General features: G+C 44.7%; 1 protein-coding gene across 1 annotated transcript in view; it reads left to right on the forward strand.

Annotated features, from left to right (window-relative positions):
- The window catches only part of Fbxl13 (F-box and leucine rich repeat protein 13), a 171,681-nt gene that overhangs the window by 14,458 nt on the left and 130,804 nt on the right, over positions 1 to 26,419 (forward strand). Inside the window, exons 2-7 of the mRNA XM_048433517.3 lie at positions 1,250 to 1,353; positions 1,755 to 1,845; positions 12,087 to 12,154; positions 12,657 to 12,811; positions 13,309 to 13,418; positions 15,053 to 15,220. Coding sequence (XP_048289474.3) covers positions 1,250 to 1,353; positions 1,755 to 1,845; positions 12,087 to 12,154; positions 12,657 to 12,811; positions 13,309 to 13,418; positions 15,053 to 15,220 — 696 coding nt within the window. The remainder of the gene's footprint in view (positions 1 to 1,249; positions 1,354 to 1,754; positions 1,846 to 12,086; positions 12,155 to 12,656; positions 12,812 to 13,308; positions 13,419 to 15,052; positions 15,221 to 26,419) is intronic.

Consider the following 26,419-nt stretch of genomic DNA (forward strand, 5'->3'; position numbering starts at 1 on the left):
GGGCTTTCCCTCACACAGTTTGGCATGTCCTTGGTGTGTGTCATCCTTGTGGGCTTTCCCTCACACAGTTAGGCATGTCCTTGGTGTGTGTCATCCTTGTGGGCTTTCCCTCACACAGTTTGGCATGTCCTTGGTGTGTGTCATCCTTGTGGGCTTTCCCTCACACGGTTTGGCATGTCCTTGGTGTGTGTCATCCTTGTGGGCTTTCCCTCACACGGTTTGGCATGACTGTTGGTGTGTGCCATCTTTGTTCAGCTCATATTTGGGCAGTCATGTCGGTGAGGTTTTATAGGTGTAGCTTCTAGTGTTTCTAGGAGCCACAGTCTCACGGCAAGCTCTCTGCTCCTCTGGCTCCCACGGTCTCCCTACCCCTCTTCTGCAGTGTTCCCGGAGCCTTGGGTGTTGCAGATGTGTCATTGGGGCTGGGCTCTCCAACTCTGTATTGTGGTCGGCTGTGGTTTTCTGAAGTGGTCTCTGTCGGTTGCAAAGAGAAGTTCCCTTGATGAGGGGTGAAGACTGCATTTGTCTCCACAGGAGATTCTGACCATGGATTTTATCAGTCACCTTCCGGTTTGGCTTGGTTCCTCACCAGCCCAGTGACTCATGGCAGTGGACATTGACAAGGAAGGCTGAGTGGACGAAGGGTCTACGGTGTGACACACTGCAGCTGCTCCCAGTGCTGCTACAGTGAGCAGATATTTGACAGAGAAGCGGGCAAGATGGAGGAGTGAAGTGATTTTTCTTTTTAATTTTCATTTCTATCTTTTAAAAATGTGTCTTTTGAGGGGAGGCTACAAGGGAGGAGGGTGGACAGGGAAGGACTGAGAAATGAGTGGGATTGGGGTGCGTGATGCGAAACTCCCAAAGAATCAATAAAAAATTTAAAAAAAGAAGGTTCTTCATTCTTTTGTGGGAGGGCCAGGCTGGTCTTGAACTCATAGAGATCCACCTGCCTCTGCCTCCTGAGTGCTGAGATTAGAGGCCTGCGCCACCGACTGGCCCCTTATTCTTAAAAGGGGTAGAAACCATGGATTTAAGCATTGTAACTATCTTGAATCTGAACAAAGATATTTAGAAATTTCTTATATCGCATGAAATACTGGGCAGCAGTTTCCCTCCTGTCGCCCATAGGAGTTTTAGGCAGACGCAGGTGAACGGAACTGTGGTTGGACTGCTGTCGCGTAAACACAAGAGCCACCGGAGGGAAAGCGGAAGCCCTGACTCCATGACTTTATTCTCTTCTCAACAGGCGCTGTTATGTGGGTTACTTGTGACGTGTCCTGACGACCCACTGAGATATTTAGAGCAAATGATCAAAATTATCATTAAAAATGGTCTGGAAAACCTTCTTTGGTAAGTGTTGTTTTGATGTATGTAAGGAAGTATTCCGAAGGCCAAGGACTTTGTATAGCATCATGACAAAGTCTTGCCGATCTGGGGCTTGTTAAAGAATCCGTCCGTAGGCTCTTTGGTCCCCAAGGGTTATTGTGAACAATATACTCCCGATTTTCTCAGTGTGAGAACGTGGTCAGCTCCCCTCGTACTCCCAAGACTGAGCGTTTCAAGCTGAGGATGGAGAGAGGGGAGACGCCATTCTCGGGGGCTCAGTGAATTCTAGTGCTTCTGACCTGCCTCATCAGGGGTGGTAGCCTCCCCACCCCCACGCACATGCATGCATGACATGTCAGTGACTCAGTTATAGGAGTACTTCAAAATGAAATTCATCTTGACCTGGCTTTGTAATTTTATTAAAGGGACATGTGCATCGATCCGTCGCTGAAACCAAAACTTCGGAGACTGTCTGAAACATACTTGGAACAACTTTTTGGACTGGATGACCAGATGGTAATTAGTCAAACACTTTGAAACCCATCTTAAGCTCTGACTGAAGTACCCAAACAGACGGTAGATTTTACTGGCGAGTGTGAGATCAGAATCTGCTTTGAGTTGAGACTGCGTAGGAAAGTGAGGGAATAGCACACAGAGCCTAACATGTCCACGGTTCTGACTGCCGTTCCCCCGCTCTTCCTCAGGGACAGAAGTAGAGCCGAGGAAGCTGGATTTACTAGCATACCCTGTAACCCCAGCATTCAGGAAGCTGAGGCAGGCGGATGGGAGAGACTGAAGGGCAAATGGGGCTACGTGGTGAGATCCTCTCAGAAACAAAGTGAAAGCCTTGGGGAACTCTTTACAGCAAGGTGGTCCCTTTCCTTCCTTTGTGGTCCAGCCTCCACTGGAGGCTGGCGGCCCCTAGCGGATGAATACAGGGAATCATGCTTGTAAAGTTAAGACCAGAATGCTAAAGAGATTGAACTTGAAAACCAGACCTGGCTGTCTCTGAAAGGGGGAGCCCGCTCCGGCAGCTGGCTTTGGTCCTCTAAAGAGAACAATGGGTAATACAGGAGATGGGGATTTTTAGAGCAGTGTGTGTGTGTGTGTGTGTGTGTGTTGGCAAAAAGCACTCTGAGAGGGAAATGTAAACAAAAATTAGATATGGTCAAGATTGTGTATGACACTGGCCCATGTTAGGGATGTGGCCTGCGTAAGCCCAAGTAAAGCTTGGGGCTCTCAGTAAAGGTGGACATTGGAAATCGCAATCAGAGCCATATTCAAAGTAGGTGCTTAAGTTAGATATGAAAACGCGAGTCTCCAGGTGCTCTGGGTTGCTTAATTAGCGAGCTCAGCCCAGGCTCAGGGAAAAACATTAAAAACAACGTTGAAGAATGAAGCATCAATCCTCAGTGTATTTGACATTTCAAATCATCGTATAGTAATATTAGCTTTATTTTAAAGCAATTTCCATTCTTATAATTTTCTGTCTTGACTAGCAAGGAGGTGTTCTAATCCTTTTCCAATAGTTCTACTCCTACATTCAAATATATGCACCCATGCGGTCCATGCTTATTCAGACCGTCACAAGGAGCAAGCAAGCCAGTGAGCAGCACCCCTCTATGGCCTCTGCCTCAGCTCCTGCCTCCAGGTTCTGCCTCCTCTGAGTTCCTGTCCTGACTTCCTTCCATGATGGACTAAGATGTGGAAGTGTCAGCCAAACAATCCTTTCCTTCCCAGCTTGCTTTTGGTCACAGTGTCTCATCACAGTGCTAGGAATCCTGAGGATGTAGTGGAGAGGTGAGCAGGCCCGCTTTTCATCCCGTCCGGCTCCGGCCCGGCTCCCGCCCGGCTCCCGCCCGGCTCCCGCACAGCTAGCTTTACACCCAAAATAACAACACACAAATTGTATTCATTTAAACACTGCCTGGTCCATTATCTGTAGCCTCTTATTGGCTAACTTACATATTGATCTAACCCATTTCTAATAATGTGTATATCACCACGAGGTCGTGGCTTACCGGGAAGAATCTAACCCACCTGCATCTCGGAGAGGAGAGCCATGGCGTCTGTCTGCCTCTGCTTTCTTTCTCCCACAATTCTGTTCTGTCTACTCCACCCACCTAAGGGCTGGCCTATCAAAAAGGCCAAGGCAGTCTCTTTATTAACCAATGAAAGTGACACATAAACAGAAGGCCCTCCTCCATCATGAGGAGACTTGTGGTGTCAGCTTAGTGGCCACAGGCGCAACACAGGAGTCTCAGGCTAGGCTGTCTACAGTCTCTTTGCCCAGAGCTGAACAGGATATGTTACCTGTGGCGACCGAGCTACCTCGGCCCCAGGACAGGCTTGTGGGGACAGACTGGGTACCCTGGAGGTACTCTCCTAGATCTTTTTGAACAACACATCAACGTGTATTCAGACAGTGTTCTGAGACTGGACAGTAGCTGTCTTAGAGTTTCTATTGCTGTGAAGAGGCACCATGATTCAGTCCATTATTGTCATCATGGGGAGCATGCAAGCTGTGCTGGCAGATGTGCTGTTGGAGCCGAGAGTCCTATGTCTTGACTCAGAGACAATAAGAAGTCACTGACTGTCACACTGAGGGAAAGCTTGAGAAAAGTGCCTCAAAGCCCATCCCCCAGTGACACACTTCCTCCAGCAAGGCCACACCTCCTACTCCCTTTGGGGGCCGTTTACTTTCAAAGCACCAAGTAGTGCTAGCTGTCGACCTTCGGAACAGTTGAACCTGGGCACTGTCCGGTGCTGAAATCATGAGATGACTACTGATAAGTAGAAGACAGGCGGCTGCTCAGAAGTCCAGGTACGGCAAGTGAACAAAACCAGACCAGGGAGGGGGGGATTAAGTGCCTACCCCTCCACAATGTCTCACACCAACAAACATCAAGAACTCTTAGGAAACAGTGGGCTCGCCTAAAGGAGGTGCCGGAAACTCACGAGATGCCCACAAGGACTCTCAGAGAATTGGAGACAACTGCTTTTACCATCTTAGTGGACTTAAAGAGAAGTACAAGTGTTTCAGTAATGTGACAGAAACAGAGATGAAGGACTTTTAAAAAAGCGACAAAGTCTTAAAGTCAGAATTGTTCAATATATTGTCCAAGATGGTGGGAGAGAGTCACTGCAATCCCCATGAAGATGTCAGTGACCACCCCCCCTTTCTTTGTACAAAATCAGAAAAGACAATTCTACAATACATATGTGCACACACAAATGTATTTGTGTGTCAAAGGTGCTCTGTGCAAAAAGAAGAATAACGCAGGAGGCACCGTAGTACCCCGGACGTGGGCCTGTGAAACGTGTTCAGCATCCTCTTAGGAACACATCAGAGCACAGCCAGGGTGACCCTGCTCCAGGAAGAGCGGCGTAGGCTTTGACGGGGATGCCCAGAGAAGGGAACTGCCATATTGTCCTGCTTTTTTGTGTACATTAAAAGAAATGAAGTCAGTGTATTGAAGAGCCGTCTGGAGGGCTGGGTGTGGTTGTGGAAGCCTGTAATTGTAATGCTTGAGTGACTGAGGCAGGAGGATCATGAGTTTGAACTCAGCCTAGGCAAGATTGTGGGACTGTCTCCAAGAAAAGCCAGAGATGTCTGTAATCCCACAGTCCATCCAGTACTGGTCACTGTAGCCAAGGCATAGTAACATTTCTACCTGCTGGTGAATGAATAAAGAAAATACGTATACACATGGCAGAATACTATGTAACCATGAAAAACTGGAATTCTCTCATTTCCAGAACCATGAACAGAGAGAACATTAAGGGAAACAAGTCAGGCCCAGAGAGATCAGCGGCTTGTGATCTCATTAGTAGAATCTAAAAAAAACGTTGATCTCAATGTTATCAGGGCCTGGGAGAGTGGGGCTGGCTGATGAAGGAAGCAGTGGAGGAAGAATGGTGAATGACCCAGCTGCAGTCAGCTGTGAGGGAGACATCCCAGCTGGAGGAAGTGTTGGCAGGGCGACTCAGCACGGGATGAGGCGGGGGGGGGGGGGGGGGGAGGGGGGGAGGGGGAGCGGCGGGCGGGGGGGTGGTGGAGGCGGGGCGGGGGGGGGGGGGAGACCTCACCTGCTGGCCTCAGTTCAGTCCCTGGGAGAGAACTTTCTGTGTCCTACAGGCTGCCCTTTGACCTCCACAAATGAACTGTGGCACACGTACACACAGCATAAATAAATAAATAAACATGTAATAAAAGAATTTTACAAAGCTAGAAGAAAGGCTTTTGGAAGTTATAACTGTAAAGAAGTGGTAGATGTTCGAGGAGATACATTTAACTGGACCGAAACATCACCCAGTATGTACTGAGCAAGACATTACAGAGTCTCATTAATATGTATGCTTTTTACGTGTATGCGTCACTTAAAATAATTGTAAAAAAGGAACACAAGACAAAAATAGTGCCATTGTTTTACATAATTGCAACAATTGTTGAATACCTCCTAGTGTTAATTATAGTCAGACATAATTATTCTATTTCTGAGCTTCCCTAATTGTCTCAAAAATGTCTTCTTATTTCATGTTCTGTTCAAGTCAGAATTCAGAGTCCTCGTATTGTACTTGGCTACATGTATCTAATTCTTCTGTAATTGACAACAGTTCTCTTGTCTTGTTTCTATTAAGGGAATCATAAAGTGTCTTATAAGCTCCAGTCTCATCCTTTGTTCTAATCATTTTTGTTGCTAGGTTTTCTATATTTATTGTAGAAATTTGATGTCATTAAGGTTCTTTCCCTACTTATTTTTTCCCATTATATTTATTGAGCTCTACATTTTTCTCTGCTCCCCTCCCTGCCTCTCCCCTCCCCCCTTCAATCCTCCCTCAAGGTCCCCATGCTCCCAATTTACTCTGGAGATCTTGTCTTTTTATACTTTCTACTTCCCATGTAGATTAGATCAATGTAAGTTTCTCTTAGTGTCTGCATTGTTGTCGAAGTTTGTGGTTTGTAGTCTGGCTTTCTTTGCTTTATGTTTAAAAACCACCTATGAGTGAGAACATCTGATAATTGTCTTTCTGTGTCTGGGTTACTTCACTCAAAATAATGTTTTCTAACTTCACCTATTTTCCTGCAAAATTCAAGCTGTTGTTATTTTTTTTCTGTATGTGTACCACTTTTTTTTTTTTTAAATCCATTCTTCGATCAAGGGGCATTTAGGTTGTTTCTAGGTTCTGGCTATGACAAACAACGCTGCTATGAACATAGTTGAGCACATGTCCTAGTGGTACGATTGAGCATTCTTTGAATATATACCCAAAAGTGGTATTACTGGGTCTTGAGGAAGGTTATTTTCTAATTTTCTGAGAAATCGCCATACTGACATCCAAAGGGGTTGTACCAGCTTGCATTCCCACCAGCAATGCAAGAGTGTTCCCTTTTCCCAACAACCTCTCCAGCATAAGTTGCCATCAGTGTTTTTAATCTTGGCCATTCTTACAGGTGTGAGATGGAATCTCAGAGTTGTTTTGATTTGCATTTCTCTGATGACTAAGGATGTTGAACATTTCCTTAAGTGTCTTTCAGCCATTTTAGATTCCTCTGTTGAGAGTTCTCTGTTTAGGTCTGTACTCCATTTTTTTTTAAAAATTGGATTATGTGATCTTTTGGTGTCCAATTTCTTGATTTCTTTGTATATTTTGGAGATCAGACCTCTGTCTGATGTGTGGTTAGTGAAGATCTTTCCCCATTCTGTAGGCTGTCGTTTTGTCTTGTTGACCATGTCCTTTGCTTTATAGAAGCTTCTCAGTTTCAGGAGGTCCCATTTATTAATTGTTTCTCTCAGTGTCTGTGCTGCTGGGGTTCTATTTTGGAAGTGGTTTCTTGTGCCAGTGCATTCAAGTACACTTCCCACTTTCTCTTCTATGAGGTCCAGTGTGGTTGGCTTTATGTTGAGATCTCTGATCCATTTGGACTTGAGTTTTGTGCATGGTGATAGATATGGGTCTATTTTTATTCTTCTGCAGGTTGATATCCATTTATGACAGCACCATTTTTTAACCCCACTTATTTTTTTAAAAATATAAAACCTTAAAATTGATTCTATATGTATAGGTGTTTTGCCTACATTCATATCTGGTTATCTTGTGTGTGCAGTTTCCAAAGAGGCCAGAAGAGGGCACGGAGTCCCCTGGAAGTGGAGTTACTGATGGTTGTGAAATGCTGTGTAGGTGCTGGAAATCAAACCCGGGTCCTCTGCAAAATCACACCGTGCTGCTAACTGCTGGACCATCTCTCTAGTTCTGTGCATTTATCAACTTGGGAGGCCCAGATGGTCTGGTTGACTGACTTTTAATTAATGCATTATAAATCACTAGAAGTTCTTTGGGTTTTAACATAAGTTAATTACTAGTGATCAGAAATTACTGCTCACAACTGACAACTTGAATGATTAAATGTCCTGTAGGCAAAAGCGTGATTATAGACCATTTGTGTTCTACACTGCACACAACAGTTTCAGGGTGCCAGCACCAGAGAGGCACTGTCACTAAGAACACGGAGTGTGCAGCCCAGCATGTGCATGGGAGGCAGAGGCAGGTGGGTCTCCGAGTTTGAGGCCAGCCTGGTCTACATAGTGAGTTCCAGGACAGCTGCTTTTATATAGGACAAAGGTTGAGTTTCCTGTACCACCGTGGCAAGTCACAACAACCTGGAATCCTACTTTCAGGGGACCTAATACCCTATGCTGACTTCTGTGTGCACCAAGCTCTCACATGGTGTACATTCAGGCCAATACTTAACATAGAAAAACAAGTGTTTTCTTTTAAAGAATACTTAATTCAGCTTAGAGACATCATACAATCCTTTTACTTCCTTGAGTAAATATATTCTCTCAGGTAGTTTCAATAAAAGTAATACTTTTTTATTACCTAAATTTTATTACCTAATTGTTGCTCAATGTTGATGTCACCTATATTTCTCTTTGATATAATTATGCTTTTCCAGTTACATGTGACATTACAAAATATAGAATTAATACTAATATATCCCTTCTTTTAGGTAACCAATTTTAGTGTTTTTTTTAGTCTGTTCTTTAAAACATGAGAAATTATATTGTTTTCCTCTCCTCTGTGACTTTTCTCTCTCTCTCTCTCATACACACACACACAGCATACACACTGCACACACACACATCACACATACCACACAACACACTACACATACACACACTGCACACACACACACCCTGCACACACTACACAAAACACTGCATGCACACACTGCAAATACTGCAATACACTGAATATACATTGTACACACACTGCACATACACAGCGCAAATCTATCTATAATGTTCTATATATTTCCTCCTTAAATATGTTCAAGATATATATGTATATATATTCATATATACAGCTTTAAAAATTAAATCTTTAAAGTTTATATTTGATAATTTTGTGTATGCCATACACAGCCTTTTCAATGGTGCTGTCACTAGGAGCGCCGTCTAAAACCTAAAATCAAGATGAAAACCGTGGGCTTTAAGTAGTCTCACAGATGCAGATGAAGTTCATCTAGGGAAAGTAGAGTGAACCTAGGACCCTTGCGCTTGGCACTGCTGGTCTGGGAGAGGGAGCCCTGTGCTGCAGACAAGAAGGCTTGGTAACTAATCCTGGCCCTTGGTGTCTGTCAACGGACTTCTTTTCTTCTGAGACTGGAGGGAGGCAGCTATAATCACACACACCTTTAGTCCCAGCACTCGGGAAGCAGATGCAGGCAAATCTCTGCGAGTCGAGACCAGTCTGGTCCACAGAGTGAGTTACAGGACAGCCAGGGTTACGCAGAGAAACCCTGACCCAAATAAATAAATAAATATAAGAATAGATACATAAATAAATTTTTAAAAGGAGAGAGACTGGATAATTACTAGCCGCTGAGAAAGCATCAATTTAAATATTCCTATTATCTGGAACAAATTATGGGAATAATGATTTGAGTTGGATTAATGTTTCTGTAAATTTAAGCGTGACATGGAAGAATGGTAGCAATTCTATAGTACTTGTGTGTCCTATTTCCTGTTATTTATGGCATCTGAGATGTAAATAATGCCTTTATCAACATTCATGATTCAGAGGCAGGTATTCCATGTCAACCTGATTTATATAACAAGACTCTTCCTCAAAAGTAATATTTGTTATTAATCTAAACTGTTTCAGTGACTTTGCTTAATAAAGTTGCTAGTAAGTATCTACAAGTTTATGAAAAATTATTTTTCTAAAATTTTATTTATTTGGATGTGTCTATAAAATAGAGCATTGGAAAGCAGGTGACAGTGAGCATTCCTGAAATTACCCGGTGCGAGTGAGAAGGAGACACGCTTAGGAGTTTATTAGAGGGGGGTGCGTACAGGCCTGGAAAACAGTGTTGAGAGAGAGAGAGAGAGAAAGAAAGAGGGGGGGGGGTGCGTCTAGCTTTTAAAAGCTGCCTAGCACATGCGCACAGGGGGTTGGCATGACTACGTCACACTGATGATGCAGATGACGGGCGACTCAGGCATGCGCGCAAGGGTTTAGCTGAGACATACATGGATGTAACCACACATGCACGCGTGTGGGTCTTGCTGGGCCCTTTGTGCCCGAGGGCCTGTCCGCACGTGCCTGCCTTTAGAACCAGGAAGTGCAGCCTTAACTGTGGCTGAATAATTACAATTCCTTCACGCACAAACCCTTTGAGCTGCTATCAAGGTACCCGTTTGCAGGAGATGGAGAGGAATGGCTCATGGCGGAGCTTTAGCCTGAACTTCACACCCTGCCACGGCACTATTGTGCAGACATCTGTTTGCGCTGTTTCAGAGACTTGGGTGCGGTTTGCTGCTGCTGCTGTGTCCGGAGCCTCAGAGGCTTGGCTTCCTTTCTGAGAGCCTGGTGTCTGGCTGAGGTGGCCTTTCATGTGTCTACATCGACAACTCCTTAAGTCTAAAGTGGCCGTTCATCCCCTGGGCTCTTCGCCTTGCTGAAGGCATCCACTCTAGCAAGTCAAACTTGTGCTTTCAATGCAGAGGTCCTTTTCCTGCCAGCGTGAAACCATTGAGTAGCAAGGATTCAGACAATGCTTTCAGTTCAACTTCCTCAGCTCCGGAAAGAAGAGCCGTTCGATACCATTTTTATTGGTAGCACTGAATTATTTCAAAATTTGGCATTATGTAAAACCTTTGCGATTTTTTTTTTAAGTTCAAAATTACGAAGTTTAAAGCCACTTGAACTTTGTTGTCACTGTATTTGTAGCCGTCCTGTGCACAGGAGTGAGCATTCACCACACCTCACATACACATGCAGACAAGAAAGAAACATTCCTGGTCCTTAACAGTGCTCACATCCACGAGTAAAGGTGCTACCATCGAGTCTGCTCCTCCAAGGGCATAGAGAAGGTCAATCAGGTCAAAAAGTCTTCAGCGGTCCCCATGCTGATTGTGAATAGCTGTGTGGGATAAGTTTGTTTCTCCTTCAGCAGATTCCACGGTTTATACTTTCATTTTTTTGTGGTTTTCTTAGTCCTTCTTGGTGAAGCGTTCTTGCATGTTGTTTAGAGGAGACAATATTATTTTACAGCATTGACAGGAGACAATCAGTCTCAATAGTGACCAACAGACTGCAATTGCTTTTTCTTTTCCTTTTGAGTCAAGCTATCAGATAGCTCAGGCTGACTTTAAACCTGCTATGTAGTTGTATGTGAATGATCTTGAGCTTCTGATCCTTCTGTCTCCACCTTCTGAGTGTTGGGATTGCAGGCATGCACTACCAGGAGAATCAGCCACCCAGCCCCACAGGCACCCAGCCACACAGCCACCCAACCAGCCGCAGAGTAAGAAGAAAAGAAAGATATATATAGAAAAAGAAAGGTAAAAAGCCCAGAGGCAAAACATAGTCAAAGAGAAATGGGATAATTGAAGTTAGGTTGGCTAGAAACAAACCACGCTGAGGCTGGGCATTTGTAGGTAAGACTAACTCTGCACATATTTATGTGGGAGCTAGGTGGTGGGCCCCCAAAGAGTTAACAACCAAAACAAAGAACCCCAAAGAGTTAACAACCAAAACAAAGAACCGCACTGGGTAGGTTGGCCATGCTCCACTTGTTGGCCCCACGGCCATGCATATGCGAGCAGCGCAAGCTGGATTCAGTAGTGTGTAAGGTGGTGCACACGGAGTTGTGTGTTACGGGGTGAGCCTGGGAGAGGTTAGTGTAAGGAATAGAGGCTGAACCTGCTCAGAATGCGTTGTATGTATGTATGGAGCTTCAAAGAATCTATAAAATATACAGAAAAGATACGACTTCAGTAAACAATGACAATAGACACATACAATTTGAGCCTAAGAGAGACATACATGGATCTACATAGGAAGGTGAAAAAGACAAGACCTCCTGAGTAAATGGGAGTGTGGGGGGTCACAGGAGAGGGTAGAAGGAAAGAGGGGAGGAGGGGAGGGGAGTGGAGGAAAATGTATAGCTCAATAAAAATAATTAAAAAGAAAAAATTCAGTTTCTAACTATGTAAGTGATATTAATTCCTCCCTCTCCTCCTCGGCGGCTGTTTCCCAGTCCCTCGGCAGTCCTGTAGGGGCTCTCTTCCACCTTCTTTGCTTTCTTTCCAGGGTCTCGCTAGGGAGCCCTGGAGCTCTGGGCACCAACTACCCTTGAGATTCTCCTGCCTCTTCCGCTGGAGTGCTGGGATTACAGGCGTGCGCCACCGTGCCCAGCTTTGTTCTATTTATTTCTAATGTGCAGTTCAATTATTTATCTATTTTAGGTGACTCCAGAGTTGATGGTAAAAGCATGCACATTTTACACTGGACATTTAGTGAAGAGCCATTTTGGGTAAGGATGTGTTTTTTTCCGTATTGTTTGTCTTTTATCCCTTCTGTTATTCACAGAGAGGAAGGCTAACTCTGCCTTCTGGGCTTCTCCTATATTTGGTGAGCTTGTACTTAGTTCAAATACTGCTTCTCTGAAACACAGCTTGCCTAAAATCCTTGCATTTGTGTATGTTTGGGAATTTAAATTTCTTTTTTTTTCTTTTTCTTTTTTTTTTAAATCATCGTTAAGGTTATTCTCCGTGCAAATTGAAGTTATGAGAATGATGTTATCCCAAGATGTTTTTATTTTATTATAACATCTTAATTAGCAGAACTTCTTCAAGACATACCCCCAGTTTACAGTTGTGCGTGTGTGTGTGTGTGTGTGTGTGTGTGTGTGCTGTGATTTTGAGGGAATAAAAGGCATCTCATTTCTTATTCCACTTATTTTATTTTTGACTCTACTACCCTAGTCTCAGAGTATGATCTTGAGAAGAATGTATTTCTGCATTTTTTGCCTGCAGCGGTTGGAAGGAAGTCGCAATACCTCGTGCAAACCAGGAAGCCATCATGGCGGAAAAAATGAGCAGAGCAATGGAACATTACAATTTTCGATGTCTGAAATTGTTTTTCACTCACTGGTTCTCCTATGTGAAGACCACTAGGGAAAGACTTGTAGGTAAGTGTCCACACCACAGCACCTGGTTTTGGTGTTCAGTCATATCGCCAATCAGCAAACCAATCGTTAAACCTAGAGAGCATGCAACGTGGGTGCAGCTGAGAAAGCTGCCTGCTCCCCGCCTGCTTGCTCTTCCTGGCTCCTGTGCTTGAGCTATGGGCCTCTGACGTGTATCAGACAATCCATTTAATTCTAGAACACATAATTCTGACTATCCGAATACTATGTGGTGGTTATGTTTCTTATGAAAGGCTTAGACGTCCAAGTTTTGTAAAAGATAAATTTGTTTTTTAAAAAGTCAATATACATATTATATCCAATTTCTAAGGGCAAAGGGGATATTTACAGGTTTTAAAGTCTCTTGAGCGCCATCTAATGCTACAACAGTAGTTAATTTTGTGTGATTGAAATGAAGTCCAAGCTGTCAGAAGCATCAGTTCATTCTGTCTTCAGAGACAGCTGTCGCTCCTTGAAATAACCAAGTGCGTTTCCTGCAGTTTCACTGCTCCGGTTGCAAGTGATGTTTTATAACCAAAGGCAAAAACTTCTTCTAGCAAGATGGAAGGAGAGAGCCAGACAGAGGAGTAAATCAAGAGAAGATGAATTGGTATGATATCAGACACTTTTTTTTAAAAGAAGGAAATGTCATTTTAATATTTTGCTTAAAGATAATGGTGAAGACACTAGGAATTCTTTAATTAATGTTGAGATGTCTAAACTGCAAGAGTCTCTGATATGAATAAAATGAAGAAGATAAGGACTCAGTAAATTTTTCCCTTTTCTAAGTAAGATTAAGTTGCTTTTTTCCAACATTTAATATGCCACAGTTTCAATAGTATATTTATTTTAATTACTCATGGCTAAACTTGGAGAATTATTTGTAGTTAGGACACTCATTCATAATTTAAGCAATTAAAATAAAGGACCCAAGGAAACACCTGAAAACTTAAAACTCCCTTCTGCTTGCATTATTGAGTATTTTATTGCCCTGGTTGTTCTAGAACATTCAGAGTACTTGAATCAGACACAGAGATAAGCTTGAGATTTGTGCAGTCGCATTATTTAGTTGGCAATGCTTTTAATCTCTTTCAAATACAAAGTTGAGTTAAATAGGAAAGAGAAAAAGAAGTTGGAATTAAGTCTTTGCCCTCCGAGGGCAGGCTCGGCAGTCGGGCTCACCCACAGCCTATCAGACTGTGGGAGGAGTCGGTGTCGTGTGTGTAGGAGGAGTGTGTGAAGCCTGAGAAACACTGGAGTCTGCCATGCGTGAAGCAGAGGTCCTGCTTTCTAGCCGTGTACAGCTGACGGACATTGAGTTGGCTTGTTCTGCATGCTACCCTCTGTCCTCTTCCTGTTGTGGAAACCACTTCAGCATGGCCGGGTGGCTGTATTTGCTTTGGGAACCACACTGCAGCTGCCCATGCCATGCTTGCAACTACTGTGTGTACTAAGGTAGTGTTATGACCGCTGCCCTGTGCCGGTCACGGATGTTCTAACGGTGCCATAGTCAGCGACAACCAACCTGAGGAAAGTTGGGGCTCTCTTGAGCCTCGTGATGTTTAGCATGCCCTGGTTGGTATAGAGAGTGGGTATTAGCAATATTCTATCCTGTGTATATTGTAGTTAGGTGAGTGTTTAGGAATTCGTTCCCCCTATACAATTTCTTGGCCAACAGCCACTCCGCAATCACTGAGCGAGGGTGTGTGCTGGGAACCAAGGCAGTGGTTCCTGGCGTGCTGGCTCTCCTGAGCGTATGAGGTAAAGACCTCACACTAAAATTGTGTTGCTCGTTGATTGACCTGTAGAAGTGCATTCTCGTTACGGCTTTCAGGAAATGTATCACGTTCAAGTGGGCTTGCTGTAACCAGAAATCAGACAGGTTTCTGAAACCTTTCCTCGGCTCCTGTCCTGGCTATCTCCTCGCTAACACTTTCCTTCCGTGTGCCTAAGCACCGGTGATTCTGCTGCTGGACACGCCACCTTGTGACCCACAGTTCTCTCATCTTTAGAGACGACACCAGGTCTCTCGGGGTTTCCTGTGCCTGTATTTACGACAACTAATGGAAACAATTTGTAAACGCTGAGGCGGTCCTAGGAAAACCATCGCTTAGGTCATATGACAATCAGCAGCCAACAGCCTGTCCCTGGTGCTAATGTTATCCCAAGTGTGTGCTTTCTAGGCATCCTTGCCTTTGACCCTGAGGACAAGCCCGTGGAATTTTTAAGTTATTTTCATTGCAGATTCTAAAGCACGAACTTCAGCTGAGGAAATGGAAGTACAAGCTTTCGAAGTCCATAGCAGTTGAGGAGAAGCCGGTTAGCCCCGAGCAAAGCGCTTCCGACACGGCCGTCTTGGATGTGCCAGTGGAATTTGACATTGCCGTGCTGCCCGAGCGAGCAATAATGCAGGTGGGTGGGACTCTGGTGAACGTGGGCAGGCCTTGCGGTCTGTGGAGAACTTGACAGTTGAGCGAGCATGTGATGCCTGCAACTCCCTCCTTTATAAATTACCTGTTCACGTCCGCCTTTCTACTGTAATTCACACTTGTTTGTTATAGTTCCTTATATAGTTTGGCAACATTAGCCCTTTATCTAGGACGTATTTGAGTATTTCCCTCCACCACACTTAAGGTTGTCTCTTTTGCCTCTGGAGTATTTTGATGTCAAGAAATAAAGCTTAAAATCTATCGCTCATCCTAATAATTTCTCTTTATGCCACTGTCAGGGGTTTGAGTAATATCGTACTGCCAACACATACATAGCTGTCTTTTTCTGTGACCTCTTTTGTCCTTGCGAATACTTCCTTCTTTATCGAGGCTTATGCTATACGTTTTAAGACAACATAGAGGACCTTCAAATAATTTCATGCTCCTGTGCATATGCTGTAAGAACCCACGACAGCGGGCTTTTGTGGTGTTAGTACTGTTGAAATAAGTTTGTTTCTACATAGTCATTGCTCCACAATTCTAAAATTATGTTTGCTTTAAACATCACCACTCTTGAGCACATTTTTATGTATGATAATCATCCAGGACTTATAGAAAAGTCCCAGATGCGACAGCGAGTTGTTCTTTCTGAAGAACTGAAGCAGGCTTTTCTCTTACAGTCAGCCACCAAGGCCGTCTTTCCTTGGTTTCTCAGTAACGTTCTAGCAAAAGAGAGACCACTCCAGATTATATGTTGTACTTGGTTGTTACATCTTCTTGATTTCCTTCAGCCCAGATCAGTTCCACAGCCTTTAATCTTTGGGCCCTTGAAATGAAAATTAGGCAAGTCTTATAATAGGGCATCTCTCAAATTTGGCTTGTTTTACGTTTCCTCGTGAGTCAATGCGTGCTGGGTTTTCGTTTGAGTGCACAGCCATGGCTGTCTTGTGCCCTTTTCTTTTCATCCTTTCTGTAGCACAGGGTTAATTTAGGCAGCTGTGCTCTCCTGGGCCTTCAACGGCCTTGGGCTCCACAAGTGATCCCTCTACTGGCTTGCTGTATGTTACCTTTATTATGTGTAGGTTGTATTCCTGTATTCCCTTGTATTCCTGATCTCTCCAAGATTTTTTATCATGAAGGGGTGTTGAATTTTCATCAAAGGCTTTTTCAGCATCTAATGAGATGATAATGTGTTTTTTCTTTCAGTTTGTTTATATGATGGATTACATTGACAGATTTATGTATGTTAAACCATCCTTGCATCTCTGGGATGAAGCCTACTTGGTCTTCTTGGTGGATGATCTTTTTGATGTGTTCTTGCATTCAGTTTGCCAGTAATTTTATTGAGTATTTTTGCATCAATGATCTTGAGAGAAATTGGTCTGTAATTCTCTTTCTTTGTTGAGTCTTTTTGTGGGAATCAGAGTGATTGTGGCCTCATAGAAAGAATTTGGCAATGTTCCTTCTGTTTTTATTGTGTGTAATAATTTAAGGAGTACTGATATTAGTTCTCTTTTGAAAGTCTGGTAGAATTCTGCATTAAAACTATCTGGCCCTGGACTTTTTTTTGGGGGGGGAGAATTTTAATGACTGTTTCTATTTACTTATTGGTTGTAGGCCTATTTAAATTGCTTATCTGGTCTTGATTTTACTCTGATAAGTGGTATCTATTAAGAAATTTGCCCATTTCTTTTAGATTTTCCGATTATGTGGAGTACAGGTTTTTGAAGTATGGCCTAATGATTCTCTGGATTTTTTGGAGTTTGTTGTTATGTCCCCTTTTCGTTCCTGATTTTGTTAATTTGGATGCTCTCTCTCTGTCTTTCAGTTAGTTTGGATAAGGGTTTCTTTATTTTGTTGATTTTTCTCGAAGAACCAACTGTTTCATTGATTCTTTGTATTGTTTTCTTTGTTTCTATTTTATTGATTTCCGCCCCCAGTTTGATTATTTCCTGCCATCTTCTCCTCTTAGGTCTGCTTCTTTTTGTTCTAGAGCTTCAGGGGCGCTATTAAGTCGCTGGTATGAGATCTCTCCAAATTCCTCACGAAGGCACTTAGTGCTATGAGCTTTCCTCTTAGCACCGTTTTCATTGTGTTCTATGAATTTGGGTGCTTTGTGCGTTCATTTTCACTGAATTCTAGGAAGTCTTTAAGTTCTTTACTGCTTTCTTGACCCAACAGTAACTCGGTAGAAAATTTGTAAGCTTTCTGTTGTTGAAATACAGCTTTAATCCATGGTGGTCTGATAACGAGGGGTTATTTCAATATTTTTTTGTATCTGATGAGACTTGCTTTGTGGCTGAATATAAGGTCAATTTAGAGAAGGTTCCATAGGTGCTGAGAAGAAGGTACATTTATTTTTCTGAAATGTTCTGTAGATGTCTCTTAAAACCATTTGAGTCAAAACATCTACTAGTTCCCTTGTTTCTCTGTTGATTTTCTGTCTGGCGGACCTGTCTATTGGTGAGAATGGGGTGTTAATGTCTCCCACTATTAATGTATGACTTAAGCTTTAGTAGTGTTTCTTTTACAAATGTGGGTACCTGTATGTTTGGGGCATAGATGTAAAGAATTGAGACATCATCTTGGTGGATATTTCCTTTGATGAGTATGAAATATCCTTCTCCATCTCTTTTGACTAATTTTGATTAGAAGTCTGTTTTGCTGGATGTTGGGTTAATTACACCAGCTTGCTTCGTAGGTCCATTTGATTGGAAGATCTCTTCCCAACCTTTTCCCTGAAGTAATGTCTTTGATGTTGAGGTGTGGATCCTGTTTTCATATCCATTCTGTTAGCCTATGTCTTTTTACTGGTAAATAAAATTGATATTGAGGGATATTAATGACTGTTGAGTCCTGTTAGTTTTGTTGGTGGTAATAGTCTCTCTCTCTCTCTCTCTCTCTCTCTCTCTGTGTGTGTGTGTGTGTGTGTGTGTGTTTTCTTTCTTAAGGTTTTGCTGGTCTGAGATTATCTATTGCCTGTGTTTTTGTGGGTATAGTTAACTTTTTGGAGTTTTCTTTCTAGTACTTTCTAAAGGACTGGATTTGTGGATAGATATTGTTTAAATTTGACGTTGTCATGAAATATCTTGTTTTCTCCATCTTTGAGAGTTTTGCTGGGTATAGTAGTCTGTGCTGGCATCTAAGGTCTCTTAGAGTCTACAAGGCATCAGTCCAGGCCCTTCTGGAATTTAGGGTCTCTGTTGAGAAGTCGGGTGTGATTCTAATAGGTCTGCCTTTATATGTCACTCTGTCTTTTTCCCTTGCTGCTTCTAATATTATTTTTTGTTCTGTATGCTTAGTGTTTTGATTTCTGTAGGGAGGGGATTTCTTTTCTGCTTCAGTCTGTTTGGTGTTCTGTAAGCTTCTTGTACCTTTATAGGCATGTCCTTTCTAGGTTGGGGAAATTTTCTTCCATGATTTTGTTAAAATATTATTTGGGTTTTTGAGCTGGGCTTCTTTTCTTCCTTCTATCCCTATTATTCTTACGTTTGGTCTTTACATAATGTCTTAGATTTCCTGGATGTTTTGTGTTAGGAATTAATTGGATTTAACAGTTTCTTTGACTGATTAATCTATTTCCTCTATTGTGTCTTCAATGCCTGAACTTCTCTCTTCCATCTCTTGCATTCTGTTGGTGATATTTGCGTCTGTGGTTCCCGTTTGCTTACCCAGATTTTCCATTTCCATTTGTATGTTTTCTTCATTGCCTTTATTTCCATTTTCAGGTCTTGAGCAGTTTCCTTTATCTATTTGTTTGTTTTAGCTTTCTTGGCATTCCTTTAGGGGTTTATTGATTTCATTTAATTTTTTTTTGTCTTTTCCTCAGTTTGTAAGGAATTTTATTTTTTCATTTATCGCCTCATAAAGTTTTTTTTAAGTCATTTTCTTGTGCTCCAGCTGCCTTGGAATATTCAGGGCTTGCTGCCGTGGGATAGCTGGGCCCTGGTGCTGACATACTGCCGTGGCTGTCGATTGTCTTTCCCTGGAGCTTAGGCATCGGTTTGGTGTAGATCTAGGTGCTGACTTCTGGGTTTGTCTTTGTTTGATGGGTGTTTTGTTCCTTGGTTTCTGTTTCCTTTTTGGTATTCGTTGTGGTATGGATTTCTAATGACCTCTTCTCTAGCAGGGAGTCTCTGTCCAAGTTTGGAGCTGGCCTTCTGGTGGTTAGCATGGCCTTTCCTGCAGCTGGTGTGGGGCTCTCTTCTGCTGACAGGTGTGGGGAGTTTTTCTGACTGCTGTGGTCTGCCCCTGTGGTTCCAGCTGGTGTGGTCTGTATGTGAGCTGCGGAAGTCCCTCCTCAGACTGGCGTGGTCTGTGTGTGAACTGCGGAAGTCCCTCCTCAGACTGACGTGGTCTGTATGTGAGCTGCAGAAGTCCCTCCTCAGACTGACATGGTCTGTATGTGAGCTGCGGAAGTCCCTCCTCAGACTGGTGTGGTCTGTGTGTGAGCTGCGGAAGTCCCTCCTCAGACTGGCGTGGTCTGTGTGTGAACTGCAGAAGTCCCTCCTCAGACTGACATGGTCTGTATGTGAGCTGTGGAAGTCCCTCCTCAGACTGGCGTGGTCTGTGTGTGAACTGCAGAAGTCCCTCTTCAGACTGACATGGTCTGTACGTGAGCTGCAGAAGTCCCTCCTCAGACTGGTGTGGTCTGTGTGTGAGCTGCGGAAGTCCCTCTTCAGACTGACGTGGTCTGTACGTGAGCTGCAGAAGTCCCTCCTCAGACTGGTGTGGTCTGTATGTGAGCTGCGGAAGTCCCTCCTCAGACTGGTGTGGTCTGTGTGTGAACTGCAGAAGTCCCTCCTCAGACTGGTGTGGTCTGTGTGTGAGCTGCGGAAGTCCCTCCTCAGACTGGTGTGGTCTGTGTGTGAACTGCAGAAGTCCCTCCTCAGACTGGTGCGGTCTGCACTGAGCAGTGCGCATTCCACTGGAGTTGGAAATCTGGGCCCCCCAGTGGTCCCGAGGCAGTGCTGTGTTTCAGACTGGTGTGGACTGTACCTGGGCCCCTGAAGTCTGCCAGAGTTGGCCGGAAAGGCCGCCCTCAGGGAGGAAGGTGAGGTGGGAGGGCTTGGGAAGTGCAGTGGGTCTTGGAGGAACAGGATCCAGGAAGTGGAACAGTCAGGCTGGCAGTGGGTCACTCACCCTCTCAGACTGGGGTGGCTTGTATCAGAGCCATGGACTTCCCCCGCAGGTAGGGGCAGCACCCAGCAGGGATGCTGGTGACTGGGGAAGGACGGTCCTGGGGAACAGGGCAGGAAATGTTGCAGCTCAGCTGGAATCAGGCCACTCACCTGTTCTTCACACTGGTGTGAACTTTTGAAACTATGGAGTTTCTAGGTCTGGTTCCAACAACTCAAAACAAGTCAGGCTACCATTTAGCGATCATTTTTTCAGTATCATTGTTTGCTCACTAAGGAATGCTGCTTCCCTAACAGCTGGTTGTGTTCACGTACTGCCAGCCAAACTCAGAGCTGACGGGAGGGTTGGCAAAGACCATTTTTGATGATAGTACAAGCATTGGGTACACAACACAGCAGAAAGCCTTAAGCTGAGGAACAAGGAACTTAAAGTCTGAATAATGTATCCAAGTAATGCAGTTGTTTGATTAGCTAACAGTGGAAACCTTGCCTTACGATGTAAGTAGCTGTGGCTTTTTGTTTGCAAAAGATACAAAGCACGTGGACTTGCAAAAACAGCTATGAAATCACGTTCAGATTTTATCGCACCGCTGACTCATCTCACTTGGGGAACAAACCCTAAAACCCGAATAGCTATTAAAGCTTGGCCTGACTGGGGGAGAACCAGATGTCCAGGCCTGCAGGGCTCAGTTACTTGGAATTGTAAAATCAAAGAGGATGTTCAATGACTTCTCAAATCCATGTTTTGATAACCCTATGGGTCAGTCTGACCTTAATGAACCGAGCAGAACTTGATTGAACGTTGTGTGGCGCTGTCCCGAACGAGCTTCAGACCGGAGCAGCTATTCCAGACTGCTGCACTATCAAGGGACGATGTGTTCGTTTTCTTGATCTGTGGTGTGGATGGAAACGCTGGTGACACAAAGCACTTCAGAACTGCTTTTGGGAGGAGTTTATTTTGGGAGGAGTTGCCTTACCCCAGAGTGCGTTCCCATTGCCTCAGCCTCAGGGATGCTAGCAAGTTAAGAGTTTTTAATACTTGATTTTAATCTACAGCTTTCGTGAGTTCAGCTCTGCTCGTTTCCTCAGGAACCAGGCTTGCAACAGTGATGCTCACAGGAGAGCTGAAAACTACACCACAGAGAAGGCGGCTGGGTGGAAATGGATATGTGCTGTAGTTGGGTGGTTGATGGTGCAGCTGGCTGTGGCATCCCGGGCTGTTTATCTTTCTCGTCCCAGCGTGTCTCGTGGTGGATGTGCAGGATGAAACCCTCTGCGTTTGCTCCTGTAAAGACCAGCTAGTGTTTCCGAAATGCTGGAGCAATGCCCGGCGTATAGTGAGCTCTCAGTTGCTAGCTGTTGTAACATGTTGAACGAAGTGCTGAACTGAAGGCGTGAGGTGGAAAGTCTGCAAGCCTGGATTCCAGACACAGCTCTGCTGGTTCTCTTAGCTCGCCGACTCCTCAGTCCGAAGACTGAAAATTTCTTCTATAAAATGAGGGTGGACCACACGGTGTCTGTATGTGCCTATAAATCCGAGATAGAAACACAAAACACACGAGAAAAAAATGTTGGTGGAAATTCAGAAGGAAAATCGCGGAGGCTTCATGCGTGTGCTCATCCTTGTCCCGAGTGTTACTCCACCGCCCGGATAGCTTACCTGGGGCTTTCTCCATGTGCTGACTTACAGGGCTCCGTCAAAAAGGCTCCACTGACCACAACCACTGAAACTCCCCGTGCTGTGGAGGCGTGGTGTTCCTGGGGATAGTTACTGTCTGCAAACAAGGAACAAGAGGACAGGGGTTGAGAGGAAGGTTTATCGTACATGTGAGGGGAGCACAGCCAGAGACAGACAGAGTCCCGCGTGGACATGATCAGACTGAGCTGGGCCATGGAAGGATATGGGCCTGGGAGAGCAAGAAAGGAGCCACCGACCAAGAGACAGGCAAAATAGCCAAAAGGACCAGTGTACCCCAAATGACTAGGTTATATAGGGAAGAACAGCTGGAGAAAGGGCAGCCAGCCCTGGTTTGGAGAAGTTTGGGGTAGAAAGTGGTGTATGCCAACCAGGAAGACCCCTTAACAAGTAGGGGCTGAGGGATACTGGGAGAACCTGGTGGCCAGCGCCAGCTATGATGTGTTTATAAGCACCTTAGCCTTTGTTCAAGGTTTGAGACCTAACAGTTATTATTATGAACAGTTTCTAATTCTTTTAAATATCCTTGTTTCTTGTCTGTTTCTCCCATCAAATCATAAGTTCTTTAAATTCCTGTGTCATATTTTTTTTTAAAAAAATTAGACTTTCTTTTATTTATTCTTGTAGCAATGACCAAGGGGTGGGGCCAGTTCTGCTTTCACGCTCTCAGGGTCGGCTCTCCCGCACCGGCACCATCAGGGGCAGCTCTATTGTGTTGCCCAGTGAGGTGTAGAAGTCTCTCTCCTGAGTGCTGCAGCTGGAGAGGGGAAGAGTCAGCTCCCTCATCTCGTGGGCACTGAGGGATGAGGAGTAAGAGGGACATTGCTCCCCTGCCCCTGCCTCCGCATGACAGATAGTAGTGGGGCTACCTCTCCCATTCTCCATCTTCGAAGCCGACTCAGCCCCCACCCCCGCCAACAGGGTTAGCTTTACTGGGCTACCAGTATAAGGTAAAGGGTTTGCTTTCTTGAATGCTGCAACTTGTTGAAATTGACATTGGGCTCTTCCTTGATCCCTGTTTATTGACACAGGGTCTCTTGCCAAACCTGGAACTCATGATTCTGGCAGTCTGTCTAGACCGTGTCCCCTGCCATGGAGAGAGGAAGTGGATGAAGCCTGCAGGCAGGGTATTTCTTTAAGAACCAACACGAGGGCAATGGAGTGGGAACAAAAAGGGAGGACTTGAGTGGGAAGCGAAGAGAATCCCGGGTCAGATGGCATGGGAAGTAGAAGAGCGAGTAAGGCAGTCGGGGCCTTGACAGGGGAAGCCTTAGGACCAGCGGAGCGTGGCCTGCCCAGGAAGGAAGCGTCAGGAAGGGACCAGCTTCTCTACTGATCTTACAGGCACGACTCGCTTCCCAAAGCCTTGCTACACGCCTTTCTTTCCAGACCGTACAGTGTTACATTTAAACGTGACGGAAACGAGTTCACGTCAGCACTTCACCCTCTGTCTTAGCTGCCTTGTGATCCATACCGAAGCGATTTATCGATGAACCCCCACGTCCATGTTTTCGTTATGTCCAGAACATAATCCTCTGGTTTGCACTGCAGCTGCGTTGCCAACACCACTTCCCACGCCTTCCTTCCTTCCTCCACTAGCTTCAATTTCTTTCTTTGAAAATTTCCTTCGGATTTATATATGTGTTCAGCTGACTCCTTTCCAAAAAAGGCATTTCTCAGGCTTGTGTGTTGTCAGACTTCATGACACCACCTCCCGTAGGCTCCCTCAAAGACTGCTCTGAAGAGATCTCCCTGGGTGTTCCAGTGGCACTAGCCACCGCGTGGTTCATAAAATTAAATGCGTCATTTCCTTTCTCCTGTATCCCGTTCAGTGCTCTCTCTAGCGCATCCTGTTTGTAGACACGGCGCCGTTGTCTGCTCCGCTGCTTCAGGAAGTATTTGGTTAACAGTCTTTGGTTTCTTCCCTGGGTTCCTTGTTGCATCGTCTTTTTCATCTCACTTTCTTTTTTTCTCTTCATCCTCTCTCACTCACTGGTGTTATTGAGACTCTTTCATTGGTCTTCCTGCATCTCCCTTCTTCATTTGCCCTCCAGGGTTCTTCAGATGCCACGTTTGTTGCCACCCCTACCCTGGTTGAGAGAGTCTTCCGGGACCAACACAATGATGGTTCAGTGGACAAAGGCCCTTGCCTCCCAGCCTGGTTGCCTGAGTTAGACCTCAGAGGACCCACACGGTGCCAGGGGAGGACTGTTCCCTGCAAGTTGTCCTGTGAGCTTCACAATGCACCCTCTAAGAGAAACAGAGCAGTAAACAAGCATCTCCTGCTCTCCTTGTCAGAGGAGGCTTGTCCTGTTTCCACCCCTTATGTCCCTAAGCTCCATTCTCCTTCCTTCCCTGCTGGAACCCTTGGCTTTTGTTCTACTGTGTTACTTTGTTATCCAAGTACAGGATACATTCTATGACTCTAGCCTTGCCCAATGTGACTTCTCCATGTAGGACCCCCATCTGCTCCTTCCTTGCCAGGCCTAGTCCTGCTCAGACACAACTCGGACGTGATTTCTTCCAGACAGGCTCTTCCTTGATCTTCTCTCCCTCAGTTGGTGTGCCCAGAGTCCCAGAGGTAATTCTTGGCATATGTCCGCCCCACCCACGTCTGTGCTGCTGGGCTTTGAGGCAGAGCTGTAACTATGAATGCATAGTGCTTAGATGCTCACTACTTTCCTTTCATCTTTGATTATGCCCTTTCCTGAAATGTTGTTGTTTATTTGTTTTGCCATGAAAGTTTCTAGTTCTATTCTCTGGAAATTGCATCTCTGTCTTCATGATATTTCTCGCTCCCAGTCCCACCTCCCATGAGCTGTCTGTCTGACTGTCTGTCCGTCTGACTGTGCCCCTAGATGTTTACCTTGGCTCATTTCTCTGTGTCCTCACTGGGTCATAGTAGCCACAGTGAGACTTTTTCAACACTGAACGGTGAGACTGATTTTCAGCTCCTAGCATTTGGAATTTTAAGTATGTGATGGCTGTGATACCTCTGATGCAATATTTGATAAGTAAGCTGGTTTGGGGAGTAGAGGAACATAATTATAGAATCGTTGAATTTTAGATGACAATGAGGAATTTAGTTAGAAAGTTCCAGAAACAGCTGAGAATTTTAAGGCCGCAGAATTCTACATAAAGAACAACTTGAGATGTGCAATCTCTCTGCCAGGACAGTATCTTTATCCATGCTCTTTAAGTTTTAGAGAACAATATAGAGCCCTCTTCATCTGAGTTTGGAACCAAGTGTGAAGTAGAAAGCTGGAAGATGGGAAGATCCAGTTGATAGCAGGTGGGGGTGCAGGCCCAGTGGCCCAGGCTGGGAGTTTAGTCCTACATCCACACAGCAGAAACATTTCAGCCCTTAGTCACGGTACCGTTGAGTCGCTCAGAGCAAACCAGACGTGTTTATCCTGCACTCAGATTAGAGCAGCCTTAGCAGGACCTGGGCCGGTGTCCTGGTTCTGTCCCTCACACTTTCTAACTAGGAATGTTCCTTTTGGGAGGAGTTGGGGGCGGAGAGAGAGATGCACACGGTTGCCGGACTGTTTCCAGACGGAGGAAGGAGGCTAAGGAATGTAGTGTCTCCATCAAAAGTAACGTTTATACAGCTTTCCTCTGGTGTTCTCTGTGCCGGGGAGTCTGCCGACTGAACATTCTGTTCCAGTCTGAGGAGGATTAGATAATTAGAGAGTTGTTCTTATATCAAAGCAAAGCAAATGCTCCCCCAGTATGTTTTGCCCCTGGTTCTTTCTGCTGCATCCACGGAATTTAAGCGTGGTCACTCTCTCCTTTTCCAGTTTCTTTTACTTACTAGTTCTCAGTTCCTTCAGTTGCTCTGCAGTAGTGTCTGGTCTCCTTCCTCTTCTCCCCTCTGACACCCTCTCAGCCGCCATCTTTTAAGAATTTAGAAAATGTGTTGGTTCCTCATAATATTGATTGAGCCACGTTTATCCCCATTCTGAGCTGACCAAACCTTCTGAATGGCAAGGGAAATGCTCTCTAGGTAATAGCTTACCTGGATCATGTATGCACTCACAACTGGACTCTCCCCTTGTCCTGGTCCTACTGAGAGAGGAAACTACATATGACAACATGTAACCATATCAGCACAGAGTCGGAATCAATGGGGGAAGCAGCATCCTTAGGTGTCTCTTGAGTACCAAGGTTCAAGCTAATCCTCTTGCATGGGAAGCACACTCTCTCAGTGGGAGATGCCTAGACCGCTTGAGTAGTATCAGTTGTGTTTGCTTTATTGTGCAGGACTGAATTATCATGCTGCTTCCAAAATGAAGTTCTGAATAGAGAGTATGCTGTGCTGAGACTCGTAAGGCCCTGGGCTCTGATT

The sequence above is a fragment of the Myodes glareolus genome, chromosome 27, assembly GCF_982192425.1.
Source record: "Myodes glareolus chromosome 27, mMyoGla1.1, whole genome shotgun sequence".
Classification (NCBI taxonomy): Eukaryota; Metazoa; Chordata; class Mammalia; order Rodentia; family Cricetidae; genus Myodes; species Myodes glareolus.